Here is a 22611-nt window from a genome sequence, read left to right as displayed (position 1 = left end):
AAGTTGCAACCACGTTCTAAGGGGGCAAATTTGGGGTTCTTTAGTGCCTAAAGGAAAAACATACCATGTTAATACTTGTCATGCTATGCAATCAAGATGAGGAGATCTGGGAACTCTGAGGATTCTACAAGGTAAAGAGAAGTAAAAGCCATCTGATGGCTCACAGGAATGCCTCTAGGTTATAACCACAACAAACCGCAGGGCTGTCAGTAAGCCCTGGACAGATGCACAATACTTAGGGACTTTCATTCAGTTTGGGGTGACATGGGAAGTTGAAGGAGGTCTGGCGTAGAGATATGAAGGCCTGGAAAAGAAGAGTAAAATTTCGGGGAAACCTTCTCCCCCCCTTGAAAAATGAAAGAGACATAGTATTCATGAATTGTTACCTGGCTTTAGCTCACTAACACTCGTTTCTAAAAGCTGTAGAGGAGGAAGCTAAAAAAAATGGTACAAATGAACTTATTTACAAAACAGAAATAGAGTCACAGATGTAGAAAACAAACTTATGGTTAACCGGGGGGAAAGGGGAGGAGGGATAAATTGGGAGATTGGGATTGACACATACACACTACTATCTATAAGATAGATAACTAATAAGGACCTACTGTATAGCAACAGGGAACTCTACTCAGTACTCTATAATGACCTATATGGGAAAAGAATCTAAAAAAGAGGGGATAGATGTATATGTATAACTGATTCATTTTGCTGTACATCTGAAACTAACACAACATTGTAAATCAACTCTATTCCAATAAAAAATAAAATAAAAGTAAGAGTTTGCAGAAAAAAAATAAAATCTGTGGAGGAGGAAAGTTTAATATAACCCAATCTAGTTTCAGGTTATTCCTGCATTTTGAGGATGAGTAGTTCGGGTATCTCGCAGTGTAAGAGGAAGGTACCCTTCTGCCTCTTGGGGCCTCTGCCATTTTCCTAAAAGTAGGAAAAACAGTGTGGGGTCCTGGCCACTTTAGGCTTTCTAATCTTATTATTAGTATTTTTTAATCCTAATGCTGGCAGATCCTTATCTCTCCTGCCTAGGTCATATTAATTCATACTTTACCTTCTTCCAAATAAAATGTAAGACCACGTCTCCTGGATAGACTCCAAATGATACAGAATAGACTTTTACCTTTTCTTTTCTAACTATAATGTATATAATTTGTTCTGTTTAAAATTTTTGTAAAATGAATGCACAATAAGGTGATGAAATATTGGAAAGAATACAGGCTTTGGAGTTATATAGATCAGGGTTTGTATCCAGACTCTGCTACTTCCTATCTGTGCAACCTTGGGCAAGTTATTTTCCCTTTCTAGGCCTCAGTTTTATCCTGTGTTAAATGAATATCAAAATAGTACTTTCTCATTATGGTGTGGTGAAGATAAAATGAGATATAGTTTGGAGAGCACTTAGCAAAATGCCTGGCACTTACTCTATTAGATAAATGTTGTTTCACGATTATTATTTATGATCATGTATTAAAGAACCTTCGTATGTATAAAAGAGATAACTAGCGAGAACCTACTGTATAGCTCAGGGAACTCTACTCAGTGCTCTGTGGTGACCTAAATGGGAAGGAAATCCAAAAAGAGGGGATATATGTATACGTATAGCTGGTTCACTTTGCTGTACAGTAGAAACTAACACAACATGGTAAAGCAACTATACTCTAATAAAAATTAATTTAATAAAAACCTCCCTATAGAGCAGAAACTGGAAAATAAGGCGCAGGATGCACAGTGGTTTGTATGCACTTGATGAAGGTAAGTCAGGGTGCCATGGAAACAGAGGAGAGGGAGAAAGATGGCAAGGAAGGCCTTTGTGTGCCATGATAAAATGTCTGCGCCACTCTTGAAAGAGTATGAGTCAGGGAATGACATGGTCAGCATCTTTTATTGGCTACTCTGGCAGGAGTGTGGAGAACAGGTTGGAGGGTGTTAAGACTGGAAGCAGGAGGATGACTTTGGAGGCTTTTGACATAACTGGAGTAATGAAGCAGTGGTAGTGATGCTGGAAAGGCGGGGAGAGTAAAATGAGATATACCGTAGGTAAAGCAATACGATTTATGTATGGCTGATGCCAATCAAGCTATTTAAGAATGCCTTTTAACTTTTCTCAGAACGTTGTAAGACATGTTAGATTAGTAAAGAGACCTAAAATATTAAGTATAAATCTCCCCCAATTTATGTTTCTTCCTCTTCTGAAAAGTTTTTTCTGTGCCTTGTCACCCCCTGCCCTTCCCCCCCCCCAAAAAAAAAAAGAGTGGCTTCAGTATTTCTAGACGTTTTCATTCTAAAGGTCAGCAAGGAGTTTGGGCAATAGGTATTACAAAAAAAGATGAAAGTGACTCCTATTGTTTAGGCAGGTGGTGCTCTGACCTTTGATGGGCACTGAAAGGGGTAGCTCTTAAGTACTACGAGGCACTGGTCACTGTGCAGGGCTGGAGAGCTCTCCAGGTGGTAACTATGGCGTGAGGTACGTTTCTGTGATCTCTTTTCCCTTTGGTTAGATGGCGTACCCTCAAGTGTGATCTTAGGGGTACAGGGGTTGGACTGATAAATACATTTATTTATCCAGCCAGTACTTATGGATGCTCTGCCACGTGCCACACATGGGGGATATAGTGGTAACCAAGGCAGATACATTCCCTGAGCTCAGGGACTCACAGTCCAGGTTGGTCAGTGACCAGATAACGATACAGATAATTAACTAATGGTATTGTGATCACCATTCTGAATGAAGAATGCAAGGTGCTATGTGAGTGATTCACTTAATTGGGAGATCAGAGAAAGGCTCCCTGAGGAAGTATAAAAATGAAGCTGAGATCTGAAGGATATGTAGGAATTAGTGAGACAAAGAAGTAGAAGAGGATTGTGAGCAGAGGAAACAGCATTTAAGCTAGCAGAGGAGACTGAGAAAGACAGGCCAGGAAGTTGGAAAAATCTGGAAAGTATGGAGTCATGGAAGCCAAGGGATGTGGCAGTTTAAAAAAGGAGAGCAGGACCAAGTGTATCAAATGCTGCTGAGATGTCAGCTGCAAAGAGGATTTAAAAGTGTCAGTTGGATATAGTGAAACTGAAGTCATTGGCAGGGATGGATCCAGGTTTTGTAGGGGCCTGTACCACACAATTTTGGGGTCCTCTTTAAGATAAAGAATACAAAATTATAAATATGAAAGTTAGGTATAAAAGTGAATTAAAAAAAAAAGTGAATATTTAGACTGAGAAAGAAAATCTCCCCCAATACTGGAGTATTTGGAATTTCTGATCCCCTTTCCCTCTTGGGTTTCTTTAGGCAGTTTATCACAAAGATGGTAACCCAACTTCCCCTCCCTGAGCACTGCACGACTCCCACACTCACGGGGTCATGCAAGTGAGGGGCCTTTCGGCTCAAGCTTTGCGAGCACCATCTGCCTCTGGTTATTGGTGGCCTGAGAGAGCAGTTTGGTAGGCATATGGTCGCATAAGTCAGGGAAAGAGCTTAGAACTAAATGAGAAGTGAGGAAGTAAATGCAAAAGGAGAATGTTGGCCACCCTTTCAAGAAGTTTGGTTCTAAAGAAGAGAAGAGAGATTGGTAGCTGAAGGAGGGAGTGAAGAATTGAGATCCAGAGCACATGTGAGGGATGAGCCTTTGGTAGGAGGAATGAGGCTTTATCTGTTGGAATTGGGGGGGGGAGGGAGGAAGAGAAAGTAGCATCAGTGCAAGGAGGCCTTTCAATTTGGCAGTGGAAAAAGAATTATTTCCCATTTATTTTCTTAACGAGTTATACAGTAAAGTGTCACCTGATGTGGGGATGGAGAATGTGGGGAAGGCGAAAGAGATGTGGTAGAATGGAGAAGGTTTTAAATAGTTGCCTCGTAATTTGGGAAAGTGAATTTAGTAGAGAAATGGAATGTGATCACAAGGTAACCTTACATGTGAGAATTGTAGTCATGAATTTAACATAAAACCAATCATACCTCACCCCCCCTTTTCAGTGATGCTTTTTCTGCAGCAGTGTGCAACTACTCTAGTGTAGACATGTTGGATTCATCCAGGCTTGGATTTTTTTCCAAATAGATAATATGGAGGGAGACAGTGGCCAGAAATTTAGAGGATTTTCAAGGGAGTGATTATGATGGGCTAAGTAATCTAAGCTAGACAAGGAGGAAAATGACCTCAGAAGGGGGCTGATGCATTATGAAAAGTGATGGGGGTCAGTACCTTGGGAGGCCAAATCCAAGAGCTGTTGCAATGGAAGTAATAGTTGAGTAGGGCACACTGACCATCATGGCTTCCCTCTAGCCCCTCAGTGTTTAACTGCAATGGCTTGTGACAGCCTAACCCTTCTCATGTTACTGACATCAGATGAAGGTGTTCTAGGAAGCCTCTAATAAACATAAAATAAAGAGCCCCATTTGAAATTCTAAAGTTGTTCTGTCTGTGATCTAAGCACATCTGGGCTGTATGGTGGGCTAATGGGAGGGTCCATTAAGGACTCCTGGGAAAGAACTTTACTAAGGGACCAAGGAGCCTACTGGGAATGAAGTTTATCCTAAAGAAAGAGGTGTTCTTGAGGTATAGTGGCTTGATCCAGCTCAAGCTGGTCAGTGATGAAAGGAAGAGGCTCTTTGAATTCAGCACAGTCATCATGGCCCAGCTCCAAGAACTTCTTGAATTGAAGGAGAAGATTCTGTAATCAAGAGTGAGTTGAAATGGAGAGCATGGTTTTTTAAAATCTTACTGAGGACAAAAGGCAATATACCGCCTATGCAATGGAGTATAGAACAGGAGGTTTAAGGGTTACCTTTCAGAATTTATTATAATAGCAAGACAATAATTATGATTATTGCAAGGAGTCAAATTATTGCATGGGTCAAGAAATGAAATTTGTGTAATTGCAGGTGGGGGTGGAACTGTAGAAAATATTTTTGTTATTATGACTCTATTCTTATGCTTCGGCTGGTATGGCCTGGCCCAACACAGCTTATGTAGATTCCTGTTATGTGTATTTCTGGGGTTGATGTAACTGACAGCTTTGTAGGTAGATACCCATCACTGATCAAGGCTCATGATATCTTAAAGGCCCCAGTTCTATGTTGCAGATGTTTTTTTGTGCTAAGAGGCACAAATTCAGATATCAAAACAGAACAAAAAACAATGAAAGGGAAACCCAGAAGAGACTGGATAGAATTCAATATCATTTCTAGGAGGGGCTCTGTAACCTACAAAGATTCTTGCAGGGCTTGGGGACCTGATCTGATTGGGTTAATATAAATTCTGAATTCTGAATATAAATTCAGAATTAAAGGTAAGCTTTTAAGAAGTTTTTGTTTTTTTTTTTTTTTTTAAATTATCAAAAATGTATGCAAATGCCTTTGCATCATCGATGCCATAAGCATCAAGCCAAGAAACTCCTTAAAATATCTGGGGGTCTCTTTGTCTATCTCCGTATACTCATAGATGCGCAGGATGCCAGAGCATCAAGAGGTCTTCAAGGGAGCTAGTCAACCTCTTATTTTGCAAGTGATGAAACTCAGACCCAGAAAGGAGAAATGAGTTGACCGATTAACATCAAATCCAGAATTCAAGTCTCTTTACTCCTTGTTCACACCTAGACTCTTCAGGTTAGACCCCTGTTCCTCCTTCCAGGAGACTGCCAGAAGCACAGGTTCCCTACAAAGGCAGGTGTGCAGCTCAAACTGTCCAAGAAGACTTCATATATCCTTTCCGGGTAGGATTGGTAACTGAACTGCCGTGTTTCTCTAAAATTTCCTTGGAGGTCTGGGTTGAAACCTGGCCCCTCACCTGTAACTGGGCTGTTGCTGCAAGCATCTTCTGCCGAGTTTGTAGTACTGTGGATGAGGACATCGAGATAGGTGTGCTTTGCCTCAACCACCTTATATCTTCCCACATACAAGACAGCTGCAAAAGAAGTCACGAAGTCATATCATCGTCCAAGCCAGTACATGATTTAGGTTGTGGCATCAAAGCAACGTAGGGAGAAGGAAACCTGACCCTTGATGTTTGTTCTCCAGTCCATTTTCAGATGCATGCGAAACAACTTTTTGATCTCTGTCCAATTGGAAAAAGATCTGAATGTTAATGAAACCATCAGATTCACATTTTAGTCTTTGCCAAATGATCCCATAACTCAGAATAGTGGAGACACAATCTGACAGGATGGAAGCTTCTTTGCTTTGAAACTGTAGTGTAGATACTATTTTGGCATTCTTAACGACATAGGGCAAATCAGGGCTGAACAAGACCTTTGAGATAATTTACTCCCACCCCAACATTTTGATCACTGGAGACCCCTCAACCCCTCAACTAAAGTTTCAGAGATTTATGCACAGACTGTTGGTGCAAAGTGGGGAAGAATAAAATTAGAACTCAGGATACCTTTGTGAACCACAGAAAATCTTGTGCAATGGAACTGGTGTGAGAGTCATCTATTTCAGCAATCGGTATTTGATCTTCATTGGTGACTAACATATTGTCTTTGTAATAAAATATAACAGCTATGTAGAGTCCCCTAAAAAGAAAAAGCAAAATAAAAATTGTCCTCAATCATCTTCTCCTCCAAGCCTGGATCATGGAAAAAATATTTTTGGACATGATAAAAGATAATTTAAAATATACCTATGAGCATATTCTTAAATACCACAAATTTATTGGCTATCTTGTCCAAATTTTCAGAAGAAAAGTGAATTTTGTGTTGTCTTAATAATAAAAAGAAGAAATCTCTATCAAGTTTCCACTCAGAACCAAAAGCAGCAGATTCCTGAGAAGCTAAGACTTCCTGGAAAAACTACATAGGACCCACCGTTTCAAGGTCTTCACAAACTTGTTTGACGAATGGAATAGGTGTTTCAGGCTCCTAGAGACTGACTGCTTGCGGCCCGTGGTTTGTAATTTTGAACTTTCTGGAACACAGAAAAAAAAATACAGTGTAAATTCCACTGGAAGAACACTCTCAGTGCCTTCTTCCCACCTTTTTGCCTTTCTGTCTCCTGTCCCTTCAGTGTCACTTATACTCAGTTTCATGTAGGGATTCAGCTCATTCATTCCGTCAAGATGCTTTTGTATCTTGAGATGCCAGTAGTTAATTAATGAACAGCTCCTCAAAACTGTTGGAAATGAGTAACATTTATAACTCCAGGTGAAGTCACTTAGGTGTTTTGTTTATATTCTCCTTATTTATTATGAGGTGGGATATGAAGAAACGAGATCATCTTTTGTCCCCAGCTCCCATTGCCTTTTAATAGTCACATACTTCTCAATGTTTGCAAAGCTCTTCTTGTTAGTCTGCATATTCCATTAAATTTTTTTTTCATTATAAAATTAAGATAGGCACATTGCAGGAGGTCTGGAGCATAGAAAAAAAGAACAAAATCCCACACATATCATCCTACCACGTTAGTAGAACCACTGCTAGCATTCTGGGGTAGTTTTTTTCCAGTGTGTATGTTGGCTTACAAAAATAGTTGTAGGCATAGGTATGATTATCCTTGTTATTCGGAAGAAGAAACTGAGACGGAGAGGTTAAGTGGATTGTCCAAGATAAAAAAGGCAGTACCCAGAAAAACAAGCATTTGTTCACTGAATAAATATTTATTGGTACACTACTATATGTTAGGTTCTATGGTTACAGTGATGAACAAATCATCCATTGCTTCTGTTTAGCTCTTTTATTTACAGCTGGAGCTCTCACTGATAAAAGTAGTAGATTTCCTGTAGCAGTCTTTGCAAACTGTGCTCCCTAGAGCTGAACTAGATGATCACTAATTTAATTCTCATCTTAAATATAATTAATGAAGGGAAGCTGAGGTTATTGGGGTCATCACCAAACTCCTGACAGACATTTTACTGCGGATGAGAACGTGGTCCATATCACTGCTGTTAGACATGGAAACCTGGGCGGATGGCCCATGGCTGAGGCCCAGTGTGGCTCTGCCCATGATCCTATAGGAGCAGTTGGGAATGAGCTGATTGACACAAGCATTCATGCCAGCTTCAAGCTTGTGTTGGTAATGGTTATTCCTGGCAGAACAAAGCAAAAGCATTTTTTTCTAACTTGAACATGTATTTTGCTGGTTATATTCTACTTGAAAATAATGCTGCTGGGACTTCTGATTAAAGGCAGCATATTGAACTTATTTATCACATACTACTCTCTCCCAAAATCTTACTAAAAGCAGAGTAAAGAGATTTAAGAAAGAGGAAGTGACGTAAATCTGTCAAGACAAAGAGATGGGAAAGAGACAAAAGCACGTGAATTTTGGTAGCTAGAAAGCAGATGGACGGATGGATTTAGCAGACCTGAGAAAGCTGAGAAGTAACCTGTATCACCCATGGGCACCATATACTGCTGGAAGAGTGGTGAATGTGGAGCTGAAATCAGGGTGTTTTGTTGAAATCTGTTTAAAAAGTAGTTAGACTTCTAAATATCCTCTCCTACCCTTTCACCACTCTAGAAGAAAGCTAGTAGCATATTCTCTGGAAAGCATAAAAACAGAGATCTTTAGAGTTAAAGATATGGTGTATGGTTAAAAAATGGAGGGAGGGAGTGGTATGTACTCAAAACAGGTGGATTAAATGAAAGTTTCCATACAGAATATTTCCCCACTGGACTCTCGGAGCAGTGGTACTCAAATTTATATTCTCCAGGCAGAACACTGGAAGAAGCATCTCTGGAGACTCTGATTAGCGTAAGAGTACACCTAAAGATTCTGACTTTGGCTTTACTGCTTTCCTAAAGATAAGGCCATGCCAGATCACCCTACAGTGATCTGTATAAGTAAGGAGCCCTATCCACGTGCTCAGAGCTTCCCAACAGCTATTGAGTTCTCTTCTCTTAAATCTGAGTACACATCCAAGGATCACTAGGCAGTTTGAAAAGCACATGTAACAGAAAAAACACAGGCCAAAACCAAACAAAAGCAATTTAGAGGGGAGACCATGTTGAGAGAAGAAAACATAAATTGAAACAAAGCCTATCATTAATAGCCTGAGAGACAAGCAAAGACATTGCATCCTTGTAAAAAAGATAAAGGTCTGTAAGAGAAATATTCAGAGAACAATAGAGAACATTGGAAATTAAAAATATGTTATCAAAGTCTGAAAAACCAAATAGAAAATGAAATTGGGGAAATCTGCAAGAAAGTGGAGCAAAGAGACATGAGGATGGAAAGTAGGAGCGGGGGTGGAAAACCTAAAGGGCTAGTCCATGAGGTTCAGTATCTGAATAAGAGTTCTCATAGGAGAGAGCAGAGCAAAAGGAGGGGAAGAAATAATTAAAAAAATAATTTAAGAAAATACCCCCATACTTGAAGGCTATAAGTTTCTGTATTGAAAGAACTTGCCAAATGTGCAGCACAACAGACAAAAATAGAGCCACATGAAGGTACATAACAGTGAAATTTTAGAATACTGAAGGTAAAAAGAAAACTTAAAACCTTCCAGGGCAGGAAAAAGTAGATTTCATATAAAACTTCTGGAATCGGAATGGTATCAGACTTTTCAGCACTGAAAGCTTGAAGGCAATGAAGCAACACCTTCAAAATATGAAGGAAAATTATTTCAGTTGGGAATACTATACTTATCTACTTCTATACTTATTCTTATTTATCCTAAATAAATATTAAATAGAATAAATACACCATAAGACACTTAATGTATCCAAAAATTAGCTCCCAAGTGTCCTGACAGGAAGCTACTAGAGGAAAGGCTCCCACCAATGGCAGACAAACCCCAGAAAAAGGAAGAGATGGTAAACAAAAAAGAAGAAATCCAGTATTGGAGAGTGGCAAGAAGAGTCCTCAACGTCGTGGTGAAAGGAGATCCTAGGGTGCCAGTAAGTAACAGACATAGAGGCAGCCAGTAACCAGGCTAGATTGGAGCAGGTCAGAGGGCTCTATGAGAGGTTTCTTTAAGAAGATGCCATTTGAAACAATACTTATGTATCTGATTGTATTGAAAGAAAATTGATAGAACTGGAGAATAGCTTGGGGATTAATTGGTTATAACCACATGGAAAAATAAAAAAACACATAAAAGTTGATTATTATCTACAGAGGAAACAAGTTATCCAGGAAAGGAAAATAATCATAAAATTTATATGATCATTATAATGTTAGCAATAAATACGGATCTTATTAAAATGACTATATTAGGAGAATGAGGGAGTAGGAATTACATGTACGTATAAGAGGGTGGAGGGATAAAAAAGAAATAATCATCTTCCTTAGTGAGATAATAACTATATATATATATTTAACATACAAATCATTTTAATGAAGGACCAATTCTACTTTGTATATTTTTTTAAAAATCAAGAATTAGCAATATAAGCCTGTTATTTAGAGATATGGAGAAAATATCAAAATAATTGAGCCTCTAGGGAATAGAAAATGGAGGATGGGAGAAATTGTTTTTTCGTTCATAATAAAGTTCTTCGTAGTGCCTTACTTATTTTAAGTAATTCAGTCCTCAGATGGCTGACAGGTTTATATAATTCTTGTCTGCATTTTACAGGTGAGCACAGTGAGGTATAGAGAAGCAGGCAACTTGCTTAAGGTCATGCAGATCTGTAAATGTCTAGCCTGTATTTGAACCCACATAATCTGGCTTCAGAGTATAGTCACATATAACTTAAATAAAAATGAAAACTAAACTAAAAAAATTAGACTAAAAAAAAGAGAAAAATGAGAAATGCTACTACCAGTTGGGAAAGGGGCCCATGAAAATGTTCAATATTTCAGGTCTCCTCCAGTTTGGGCACATGGTACAATACAATTGTACTTTTGGAGCTCTTGTGGTTGGGTTGGGGCCATGTGACCAGTTTTACCAATGAATTTTGAATGTAAATGATAAAGTCTTGTCCACATGACACCTTCAAGAGTCTCTTTTCCTTTTCCCATGGGTGCTGAAATATATTTCCAGAAAGAGGACCATGACAAGACAGAAGGACAGCCAGCCCTCAGGCAACCAGTGGTAGACCTATAGCATGTGGGAGAAATAAATATTTGGGGGGTCATGTGGCTACTGCAGCATGATATAACCTATCTTGACTGATACAAGGTCTAAACTCACTTTTCTCCTAAGAACCACTGTGGCTTCTATTCTGTCTCTGCTTAGTTCAGGGCTCTGGAGTAATGGTTAGTTTTCTGGACTCTGAATGAAGCAGATCTTTAGCTTTTAAGTGCTTGGAGCATAGAGAGCTTATGCTATTCATACTGGTATGTCTTGCACCTAACACATAGGAGACAGTGTTTCAATTAATGTTTGCCAGTTGAAAAACTGGATGATAATTGAAATTCACTCCTGTAGGGGACTGCTTTAGTGAACACAGTTGACTTCTTTATAATTCATTATGTATGTCAGGACATCAACCGTGTGGACAATAAAGGCCACTCAACATCTCCACTGAATTTCCGTCCCAGTACTAAAGATGCGAATTAGCTGTGGCCAGTTTTTTATCCAAAAACAGAGAAATTAATGTGGGTTTTGGTATCTCCCATGCAGGGCTTTGGTAGGAGAAGGGATGTTTTATTATTAGTTCTGCATTTAGAATATGCTGTGTATCTATTGAGTACTCCAGGCTCATTACAATGGAGTCAGTGATTATACTTTAATTCTAGGACATATAAAATGCTGAGGATGGAGAGCATCTCATTCTTCATTTGGAAGAACAATGAAAAAAAAAAAGCTAGAGTTTGCAAAGTGCCTACTCATGCCAGATGAGTTTAATACATTATCTAATTTAATTCTTGTAACAATCCTGAAAGATACATATTATTATGCTTGTTTTTTTCTGATAGGGAAACTACGGCTCAGAGAAGTTAAATGTTTTTCTTAAGTACACACAGTAAGTGGGTGAACTGGGGTTTGAAATGATTGTTTTTTCTAATTATAAAATTTGTAAACCACGTAGTATCAATATAGTTTATTTTAAATAACAATTTTGTAGTTTTCTGTATGCAATACCTAATTATCCTTAATTTATCCTTTTAGATTTAGAGAGATTTATGTTGTATCATCTCGGAAGGTCATTTCTTTTATCCTGGCATATTATAGGTCAGTGTTCCCCAAAGTTTGTGGCTTGGAACACTAATTCTGTAAAAAATGTTTTACAGTGGCCAGGTAAGTTTGGAAAATGCTTGCTTAACCAAATTCAAAATTTCTTTTTATTAGAGTCTTTAATATTTTAATGTCTATTTTACATTTCCAAGAGAGGGATATATAATGTAACAATTTCCAAATATACTTGACTAGAGACCCTTTTTCAGCTGAGCGTCTTACAGAACCACTCTTATGTGGAATACACTTTGGGTACTGTTTAAATATACATTTCAATATAAAAATATTCCTCCCTTTTGGTAAGTTCTACCTTATGCCTTACTTAAATCTTTCTTGATACCGTGTGTATATTTACATCCCTGTGGGGTGAAAATAGGTACATGATAAAAGTTGGACGGAAACCATAGAAATAATTGGGCTGTCTAGACAATCATTTCTTGATTATTGGAATGTAATCCAGTAGTAATGGGGAGAACATCTAAATCCTCAGATAATATAAAAAATAATCCCTCATTCTCATGAGTAGTTTTAGCTTTCCCCCTCTGATAAAGACCAAACACAAAGTGGCTTATGAATTGCAGAGAATAATCTATCCAATTGCTTCATTATTTTAGCCTGCCATGCAGGAACTAATAGGCAGGGAAATGATGGAGAGGCACAAGAAGAGAAAGGAGCCTAGATAATGCCTGTCCTGGTTAAATGGGCCCTGGATAACTGAGAGCTGAGTGTACTTTGGTCGGTGTGGAATGTTGAAGGCCCTAGTCTGGGTAAAGTTTTCCTAGAGATCCGAGAATGAAATCCCACTTGGGTTTCCTTCTTAAGCCTCTTCCATGCATATTTACATCTCCTAATGAACCAACCACTCATTAGAACATTATTTTCTTGCAAACAGTTGCCCTCATTTCTAGCTATAGCCAACATTTCTGAAGGGCTCTGTTGTCATAGCTATACAGCAACTGGGAACAACTTTTTGCTAATGCTAAGTATGATTTCTTTATACCTAGTCAAAACTCATTTAGCATTTCTTAGTCTCAACCATAGATTATTAACCTAGCTGGTCCTGCAGTGCCCTGAATCTAGAGAGTACAATGCAGTTAGAGATGTGATGGGTGAAGGAGCATGGAAAATGAAAACTTTATGGAAATTTAATTCTCCAAATAAAACTAAGTGCCTGCTCCACGAATCATTACACAGATCAGAAACCTGACCCTGTCCCATTTGAACAGCCCAAGTAGAAAATAATCTTTTTAAAGCTTCTCAGAGACTTTCTGGGTGTAGTTGGCTAGGTCTAGAGAACTTATGCTCTACTTCCTCTTGAGCAGTAGTATAGGGGAAGATTAAAATCCAGGGTGAGATTAAAATCCAGTGCCCTGTCCTGATGTAAGGGTGGGAGACAAAAACGAGGTGTGGCAGGAAGACTGGCTTGGAGACAGAAAACCTACGTTGGTATCTTGATTCTGTCTCTTCTTGGCATTGTGACCTTGGTCAAGTCACTTAGCCTCAGTGATAATTGCCAAAATGAGGATGAAAAAGAGATACTGGATGTGAATTGTATGTAAATTTTATAATAAATGTACACAGAAGTTTAATATTATTGTTGCTGTTATAATTGGTTGTGCTTCCTCAGGGATGTTCACAGAATTTTTGTTGCAGGTGGAAAGTTTGAGGGTGAATATCCCGAAGACTCAGCGCACTGAGAAGTTTTGTGAAGGTACAATTTAAAGGGAAGGGAGCTAATGGCAGCTGCAGTTTTTCCTGTGCTTGTTTTCAAACTGTTCCTGTGGAGTGAGGGTGCAAAAGAAAGAGGAAGGGAAGGAAGGGAGAGGGAAGTCTCTTCTGAAGGGTTAAAGTAAGATAGTGCTGTAAAGTGATTCCAGATGTACAAATATTAATATCTCTCTCCCTCCCTGATGAATGAGAAGGTATGACCCAGTTAGGAAACTGCTAAAATTACCGGCGCCACCGAGACCTCAGTCGATGGCCCAGCACAGATTTTTATCCTTACCCCGGCAACTATAATGCTGATGAAGGGCTCGGACCTGCTGCAGCAGACCTTCCAAAACTTCACTCTGTCCCTTGTGTCTAGGCGCTCTGTCGTCATAGTCTTTCCAGTCTATTGAACAAAAGAAACAAACAGAGTAAAATTTTCAAGTAGGCGAGGCCTCTTCCCTGCACTGCCTCGGGAGCTGAGATTTGCTCATACTACCCACAGACTGTGTGGATGAGCACCCAGTACTTGCGCAACTAGCAGGCATTACCAAGGGTTTGGAAGCTGCCATTTTTCAGGCCCTGTGCAAAACAGCAATTGTGGTTGGTTTCTTGAGTTGGGCAGTTTTAAGGCAAGAGAAAATGGTAATTGAAAGCCAAAAGAAAACAGAGAATTTGGGAGTCCAGTTTCCCCTCCCCCAGCTCCTTACCCTCCTTTTCAGCATCTGTGTCCTAATCAGTTCCCCTGTCACCTCTCCACTCAGCACCCCAAGTCGCCACTGGATTTTCACAGTAGGAAAGAAAGGGGTGGGAATGTGCAGACTAGATGAAATCCACGGTCCCAATGCTTTTATTGTAGGTTTGACACTTTTGGCCAAATTGACATTTCTTTCCAAGGAAAGAGCCCATGTCAGATGCCAAGAAATGGAAATCTACATTTTGCTCTAATGAATGTCTGCTTTGGTTAGCTGGCACGGCAACTCCTGCACATACTCGGAGCCACCAACCACCCTGTCTGCTCAGTCTCTAAATATACAGTATTAGCTTACATGGCAAATTTAAATTGCAATACCCACTGAGATTTTTCTCCCCCTTCTATTTTCATTCCATTTGGCTATAATGATATCAAGAGTAATAACCCGTATGGGACTAATGTCAAGATTATAATTCTGCTGTCTCCAACTCTGGATTTTTTTTTCGGCAGGTCAGTCATTTCATAGTCCATCCCTATTCTCTTTCCCCTGGTTTTACTTTCTGGATCTTTCAAAAGCAACAACTTTAAGTGCTTCTTGGTTGAAATGCTTTCTCTAAAATTGCTAGACATTCTTTTCGAGAAAAGCCCGTTAGTTCACAAGTATATTTGAGGCTTAAATTCTGATCGAACAAGTTTCAAATTCCCTCCACCTAGAGTTATTTTAAAATATGGAGTCTCCCTTGTTTAGAAACTTAAGCAGATGCCATGACAGTTAAAGTTAGGTAAAAGCATTCCACATTGGTCCATCCAAGGCCGAGTAGTATAACATAGTTAGAAAGAATGCAGGTTCTGGAGTCAGATAAACCTGGGTTTGAGCCCTGGTTCTTCTGATTCCTAGTTCAGTGTCTGTAAAACAAATTACTTACACTGACAGGGCCTCTGCTCCGTAGTATGAAAAAGGAGTATAGTATCTATCTTGCAGGATTTTTGTGAGGGTTAGATGAGAGGTATATTAGCTACCCAGTGCAATGTTATGTGGAAAGCCTTATGTAAACAATAACTTAAAAAGAAGGGAACTCATTGTTGGAAAGTTAACTTCCTGAGTGGTGAGTATGGAAACATCATTTCTTACCTTAGCAGATAATTCCCTTTGAAGAGGAAGGCCTCAGAGATTTTCTAATTCCTCCTCCTTCCCCCCTTCCCCCATGCACCCTTCTTCGTTTTACCTCTTAGAAGACTGAGGCCCAGAGATAACCATTCCAGTTCTAAATTTTTCAGCTTGGTGGTGATGGTGGCAGAGCCAGGACTATAACATAGTCTCACGACCCTCCGTATAGTGCTCATTTCCTTATACCATGGACATGTTTTTGTTTTTGTTTTCTTTTGAGAAGGAGGGTCAGAGTTTGGTTGGAGTCTGTGTGGTGTGGCTTAGTTGTGGTCAACTCTGGAGACAGGGAATTGGCATAGGTGCTTTCTGTGGACTCTGTTCTTTGCTGGCAGAAACTGTGACTTAATTTCTCTTTGCTTCAGGTTTTTTCTCTGTAAAGTGAGCTTTTGAGTCTCTTTTTAGGTTATTTGTGGTTTCAAAGAAATACTGTAAGTAAAGCACCATTCTGGGCACATAGGAGATGCTCATTAAATGTTGGTGAGGCACTGTGACTAGGAGCATGATGGGGTTCACGTAGGATGGGCTAGGGAAGATCTTTTACTGGGAAGTTTGGAAATGTTTGAGGGAATGAACTCCAAGTGGCCCTTGGACTATCTATAGTTTCCCTGGTATCTGGACACAGTGAGAATAAACATTGCTCTCATGTATTCCCAGAGGCCATTATGAGTTTGTTTCCTTAGTTGGATGAATGTATCTGAAGTACTCAGATAAGATGAGCAATGTTGTTGGCTTGAGTAAGACTCCTGGGGGACTGAATTACTATATGACCCTGAACGTGCTAATACATTCTAATGAGTGTTAATACTGCCATCAATGCAGGGGGAGATGAAGTGGACCTGGCTCTTTCAGCTGAGGCCTGTTACATCAGAGGTGAGCTTGAGCTGATGGCTTTATGGCACATTAGAAAATTGCTAATGCTAAATTGCAGCCCGAGTGAGCACTGGACATGATGCCAAGGTTTTTGGAAAGAATGAGTCCTTCTCATAGATGTTTGGAAGGTTCTGATGACTACATAAAATAGGAGACTTTAGGGATGAGGGAGAAAATTGAAAATATATTAAGAAATCAGGAGCCTGACAGAAATAAACTTAGTGTGGTAGGAAAAGAGCAGATCATGCCACATAATACTGTTCACTGTTCTGGTAATGAGACACTTCAGTTGCAATGCAGTGCAGAGCTTACATTCACTGGTGATATCAGGGCTTTCCTGATCGTAACTCAGACAAGCCTGTCTGGGTCCTTTTCTCTTATTATGTACCATACCATATAACATAAGTCTATAAAAACACATTCAGGCCTTTTGTAAAAATATTTTAAAAAGTTTTATAGCTTACTGGAACATATTACCAAATTTCCAATTATTCTGTCATGTTAGAATACATTGTCTTCTAGTAAATATCTGAATACTGATATATGTTACATCACAATGTCATACTCTGTTTATAAATAGAACCAGAGTGTTTTTATATTGTTCTTTCCAAGTGACATGGCATGTCTGCAGTGACTGTAATGACATGTTTGGATTTCAGTTCTTTGCCAGATACCCCTACTAATCAAATGTGCTGTTTTAGAAAGTGTTGCCATTTGCTACGTTAATTACCAAGTAATAAGTAACTCTTCCCAGACCTGGACAACTGTTCTTTTCATTCTGGAGAGAGCTCTTCAAATGGGCTCTGAGGGATAGTGTCTGAATAGAACTTGAAGTTTATAGAACTGGGACATCTGGTGTTTATAAGTAAATACATCATACAGATCAGAATTTGCATGGGGTCTGCGTTTGGAGTGGGTTTCCCTCTGACCCACCTTCAGGTCTAATTTTTTTTTTTTTTTTTTTGCTGTTCTAGCCCTTCTATCCCTCCATCTCCAAAAATACATACTCTTTTTACCCCCGTAGAATGAGATGGGTTCCCTAAGTATCTTAATCTTCCAATATTCCCCGTATGTGTTTCTGGTAAGTCTTCAGTAAGAAAGATGTCCAAGTAAGGCTGGAATAGTTCAATCATCAAATGCTAGGGGACTTAGGAGTCTTAGAGATCCCTGGTATTTGTGGTCTGAGGCTCTGTATGGCCTGATTTAGCTAGCTGAATCCACCAGAGGCAGTAGTCAGGAATGGTTGGCTGGCTTTTAGTCTGATTGTCTGCCTGATAGCAGGGCATTAGCTACCACAGCAGTCTTGACTAGTTCAGACTTGAATCCTGGCTCAGCCGTGTTACCAAAGTTGTGACCCCAGGCAAGGCAACACCCTCTCTGAATCCTAATTTCCTTATTAATAGAGGAGGAGGACAGCATAGTGGTTAAGAGCAAGGAACATGGGGTTTGGACCTGACTTCAGTGCTGGCGAATTTTCTGTTGTTGGGCTGTATGTATGTACCTCAATATTAATAGTTCCCTCATCAGTAAAATAATAAAAATCACCTCAATCTTCATAACAAACCTTAACAGGTTTGTTATGAAGATTGAGCTAATCTGTGTAAGATTCTTAGATTAACATGCAGCATATAATGAGTTTTATAAATGTTAGCTCTGCTGTTGTTGGTGATACAGATGATAATGGTGATGCTTATCCACAAGATGGGGACAATGACTGCTGTCAGGATTAAGTGAGGCACTGAATGTGAAAGCCCATAATATACCACCTGATTCATGGTTTTTCCTGGGCAAAGGGTTATTATAATACTTGAAAAATACAAAAATATATAAAATAGGAAACTAAAGAGCCCATAATCTCATAACCCAAATATCTGCTGTTAAATTTTAATAGTTATATGCAGACACGCCTACCTAACAATTATAGTCAAACTCACAGTTTAAATGTTATATGAAAAAAATTATGATGTTTGTTTACATAAAACTTATAAGAATTTCTTCTATACAATGGATCATTTCTTAAAACACCATTTTTAGGGGTTGCATTTTATTCTATAGTACGGATCTATATATATCATACTTTATTTAACCGCAGAGTTAATATTGGATATTTGTTCTCCCCACCACACATGACATTTCACTATATCAATATATTGCTGCAGTGCACATATTTGTTCATGATTGTGTGTCTGCCTCTGTTTCTTTAGGTTAGATTCTTAGTTGTATAATTATAGGGAAAAAGAAATGAATGTTCTTATAGCAGCTGATATAATATGGTACATTGTGTTCCACAAAGGATGGAGCAGTTTGCACTTTCACAAGAAGTGTATGATACCATTTTAAATGATCCCATTAGTGAAGATTTTTAGAATAAAATATAATTCAGAACAATAGGTTCATTATGCAGAAAACTCTATCATGCAGTATGTCTGGAGATGTTCTTCTTGTTAATTAAATTTTCTGGTTAATAGAGAATTGCCAAATACACCAGACATAAATTATTAAGTTTAAAATAATTAGAAGGGGCTTTGCTGGGTTTTTCAGCCACCATAATAAATATTATAGATTTCTGTTTGTGGCAGAGTGTATCAGAGTGCCTGTTAATAAGAAAGCTTTTCTTCTGACAGAATGTAAGTAAGATTTGCTAGACTTTCGGTGAAGAAGGGGAGGTGAGGTCTAAAATGGGCTGCGTGTACTCTGGGCCAGCCAGTCCTACTGTGCCATTTCAGTACATCTCCACAAAAGCCTGTGAAGGGTATGATCGGACCCATTCTACAGATGTTGAATTGAGACTCAGAGACTTTAAGTAAATTTTGAAAGTCACACAGCTAATAAAAGGTATAATGGGTATCAAATTCAGTCTTGCTGGTTCCAAATTCCCTCTTCTTTCATTCTACTGAGTTGCCTCCCAGGGGAACATTTCTGCAGAGGAATCATTCATTATGTGGCCAGATGCTACCCTGAGGACATCTTATTAGTCCCAAGCAGTGGGGAGAGGGAATGGCAATGGCATCCTGAGGATGGAATTGGAGTTGGAGTCTGGCCAGGCTTGAGAGAGTTCACAGCCACCACCTACTAGAAGGAGAGGCACATGCTGGTGTCGTGGTCTGAGCAGGTCCCCATCCTTTCATGTTATAAGCCGAGACTTGAACAAAATACTGTTGGCCCTGCAAAGTATCGAAATAGAGAGAATGATGCGATGGGAATTTTATTTAGTCAGTTTTACCCTAGAAGCTTTATTCTGTGTCTGATGAACTTGTTCATCCCACTACCCATACTTTAACTTTCTAGCTTTTCTTGACTACATGATAATAAGCATATTTGGAGTGCCCTCTTAGTTTCTTTGTGCTTTCTTTTTTCAAAATTGGAATATCATAGTTGCTTTTCCTGATCTTCCCCAAACCATTATACACCAATTTTTAAGTCATAGTTCTGTAAGGTTTACCAAAACCTGCAGTTTCTCACCCTTAGCTCTTTTTCCTTATTTTCTCCTCCCCAGTGGCAGCTACTATCACCTTTTTCTAGCTGATCAACTTGCTTTACAAGATCAACAAGTTGTAATGAACATCTTTTCAGATTAATAATTAGAGATCTGCTTCATTCTTTTAGTAGCTGTATAGTACTTCACTTTGGGTAAACACAGTCATTTATTTAACCAATCCCTCATTAGTGGACATTTAGATTGTTTCCACATTTTATGCTAAGTAAATAATGCTGCAATAAATATCCTTTACTCAGTTATTCAGACATTTTAAAAATTAATTCTTTGATGCTACTTCAGTTTTAAAACCATTATTAAAACAATGGTTTATATGCTTTAATGTTTTATGACATTAAGAATTAAGGAGTTGTGGCTGTATGGAGGCTCCTCAAAAACATAAGAATAGAACTGCCATATGATCCAGCAATTCCACTTCTGGGTATTTATCCAAAGAAAACAAAACACCAATTTGAAAAGATATATGCACCCCAATGTTCATAGAAGCATAATTTACAATAACCAAGGTATGGAAGCAAACTAAGTGTCCATTAACAGATGAATGGATAAAGAAGATGTGATTATACACACATACACACACACACACACACACACACACACACATACACACAATGGATTATTACTCAGCCATAAAAAAGAGTGAAATTTTGCCACTTGCAACAACATGGGTGGGCCTGCAGGGTTATTATGCTTAGTGAAATAAGTCAGACAAAGACAAATGCTGTATGATATCACTTATATGTGGAGTCTGAAAAATAAAACAAACAAACTAGGGAATGTAACAAAAAAGAAACAGACTCAGGATGTAGAGAACAAACTAGTGGTGACCAGAGGGGAGGGGCAAGATAGTAGAAGAGAATTAAGAGGTACAAACCACCAGGTAAAAAATAAATAAGATACAAGGATATAATGTATAATACAGGGAATATAGCCAATATTTCCTAATAACTTTAAGTGGAGTATAATCTATAAAAATATTGGATTACTACATTCTACACCCGAAACTAATATAACATTATAAATAAATTATACTTCAATTCAAAAAAAAAGAATTAAGGAGTTGTTTTTTGTTTGCTTATAATATTTTAAAATGTTTTATGCTTTTACATTTTTGCTTTGAGGAATGTTTGTTTTCTGAGGAACCCAAAGGGGTATTTTAGAAGTCGGCACTTGTTAAAGCATTGCTTGCAAAATTTGTAAAGTGGTGTTTGAAGTTAAAAAAAAATAGCAATCGTTGTAGAGCATTTGCTAGGGATTTAATAGTAATGGCCCTACCATATCATAAACTTGATTTTTATAACATTAAAAATGGGTTTCTAGGTGCCTCAAGGACATGGAGATTCTCTGAAGCGTAAATCTACTTGTAGGCGTTTAGGTGATTAGGACAGTGTCTGTGTTGCTCTCATTGGATGACCAACTGCAAAAACTTAATCCCTGTAAAAAATTAGTTCAAATATTAGAGGACCTCTCTACGGAGAGTTTTCCATTTTTATCACCATATCACTTTTTCTTTTAAGCAGCGGAAATTCCCTCGGATTCTCTCTGCCCCTCTTCCATCATGTGAGCTATAGGGTTGGGAATCAGATGACAATAGCATCTGTAGGGGCCACCCATTCAGGGGTTTGTTTGTTCTGCTAATCCATGGTTTTGGCCCCTGGTGTAGATGTGTAAGTAAGACTAAAAGTTAAGATTCTGTGTTGGTGACCCAACCACCAAGAATTCTGTTAGAATAAGCTGGTTCAAACTTGAAGAGGTGCAACCTAACACAGATTTTTAATTCTAGGCTTCAGGATTACGCTTTACAGATAACTGTTTTAATTGACTAACCTTTTAGAAAAACAAGAAAATTCTCCTACCTCTCACATATGAAAGTCCTAAGATATTAATTATTTGAATTGGATAAAAAAGTACAGGTTTAATTTAAGTTTACTTAAAATCTTTTTCAGTTAAAAAGATTTTGATGATCCAGTTTTGTTGCATTTAATTGTTTGAGGAAATATAGGGTTTGTTCCAGTCTGGACTGATTTGTTAGGTGTTTTTATTTTCTGCATTTCATATGCTTATATGGTTTATAGTTCTATAAATAATTAACACTTAAGTTTAGATTGGTTAAACAAATAAGCACAGTCTGTTCCAGGTTTTCATTCACAGTTTAAATTGGTTCAGGTTACTGAGAAATGTAGTGCCACCATATATAGTTTCTTTTCTGTGAAAGCACATTTGGGCAGATTTTTTTTTTTTTTTTAATCAAGGGAAAAGGGTTTCTCTCAGGAAATTGTGTGACTCCAATTGATGACTGATCTCAACTGAGGCTGTGGGGATGAGGGTTAGATGAAGCTATTATTTTTACCATCAGACAGGGAGTCAAAATTGGATCTCATAGAGCCTTTGATCCCTCCCCAAAGATTAGACTGTGATCCAGAAAGCAGCAGCTTTCAAGGCTTGCATGAGGCCAGTCTTTTTCTGATCTCTGTAGAACATGGCAGCTTACAAAGTGGTTCATGCTGTCTGCTCACTCCTTTGTGGGGTTCAGATTATGGGTACCAGACACATCACGCTTAACGAGTGGCAGTTGTTGCCAGAGGACTGGGCGTTGGCTGTTGCTGGGATGTAT

At 38.6% G+C, this 22611-nt stretch overlaps 1 protein-coding gene across 1 annotated transcript in view; it reads right to left on the bottom strand.

Annotated features, from left to right (window-relative positions):
- The window catches only part of ANKFN1 (ankyrin repeat and fibronectin type III domain containing 1), a 155063-nt gene that overhangs the window by 47379 nt on the left and 85073 nt on the right, over positions 1-22611 (bottom strand). The window contains exons 7-11 of the mRNA XM_032617038.1: positions 19575-19665; positions 14068-14175; positions 6808-6907; positions 6384-6516; positions 5790-5906 (exon numbers count right to left, since the gene is read on the bottom strand). Of these exons, the coding sequence (XP_032472929.1) occupies positions 5790-5906; positions 6384-6516; positions 6808-6907; positions 14068-14175; positions 19575-19665 (549 nt within the window). The remainder of the gene's footprint in view (positions 1-5789; positions 5907-6383; positions 6517-6807; positions 6908-14067; positions 14176-19574; positions 19666-22611) is intronic.

This window comes from Phocoena sinus, chromosome 20, assembly GCF_008692025.1.
Source record: "Phocoena sinus isolate mPhoSin1 chromosome 20, mPhoSin1.pri, whole genome shotgun sequence".
Lineage (NCBI taxonomy): Eukaryota > Metazoa > Chordata > Mammalia > Artiodactyla > Phocoenidae > Phocoena > Phocoena sinus.
The sequence above is the reverse complement of the archived record's forward strand: the minus strand, read 5'-3'. Positions and strand labels throughout refer to the sequence as shown.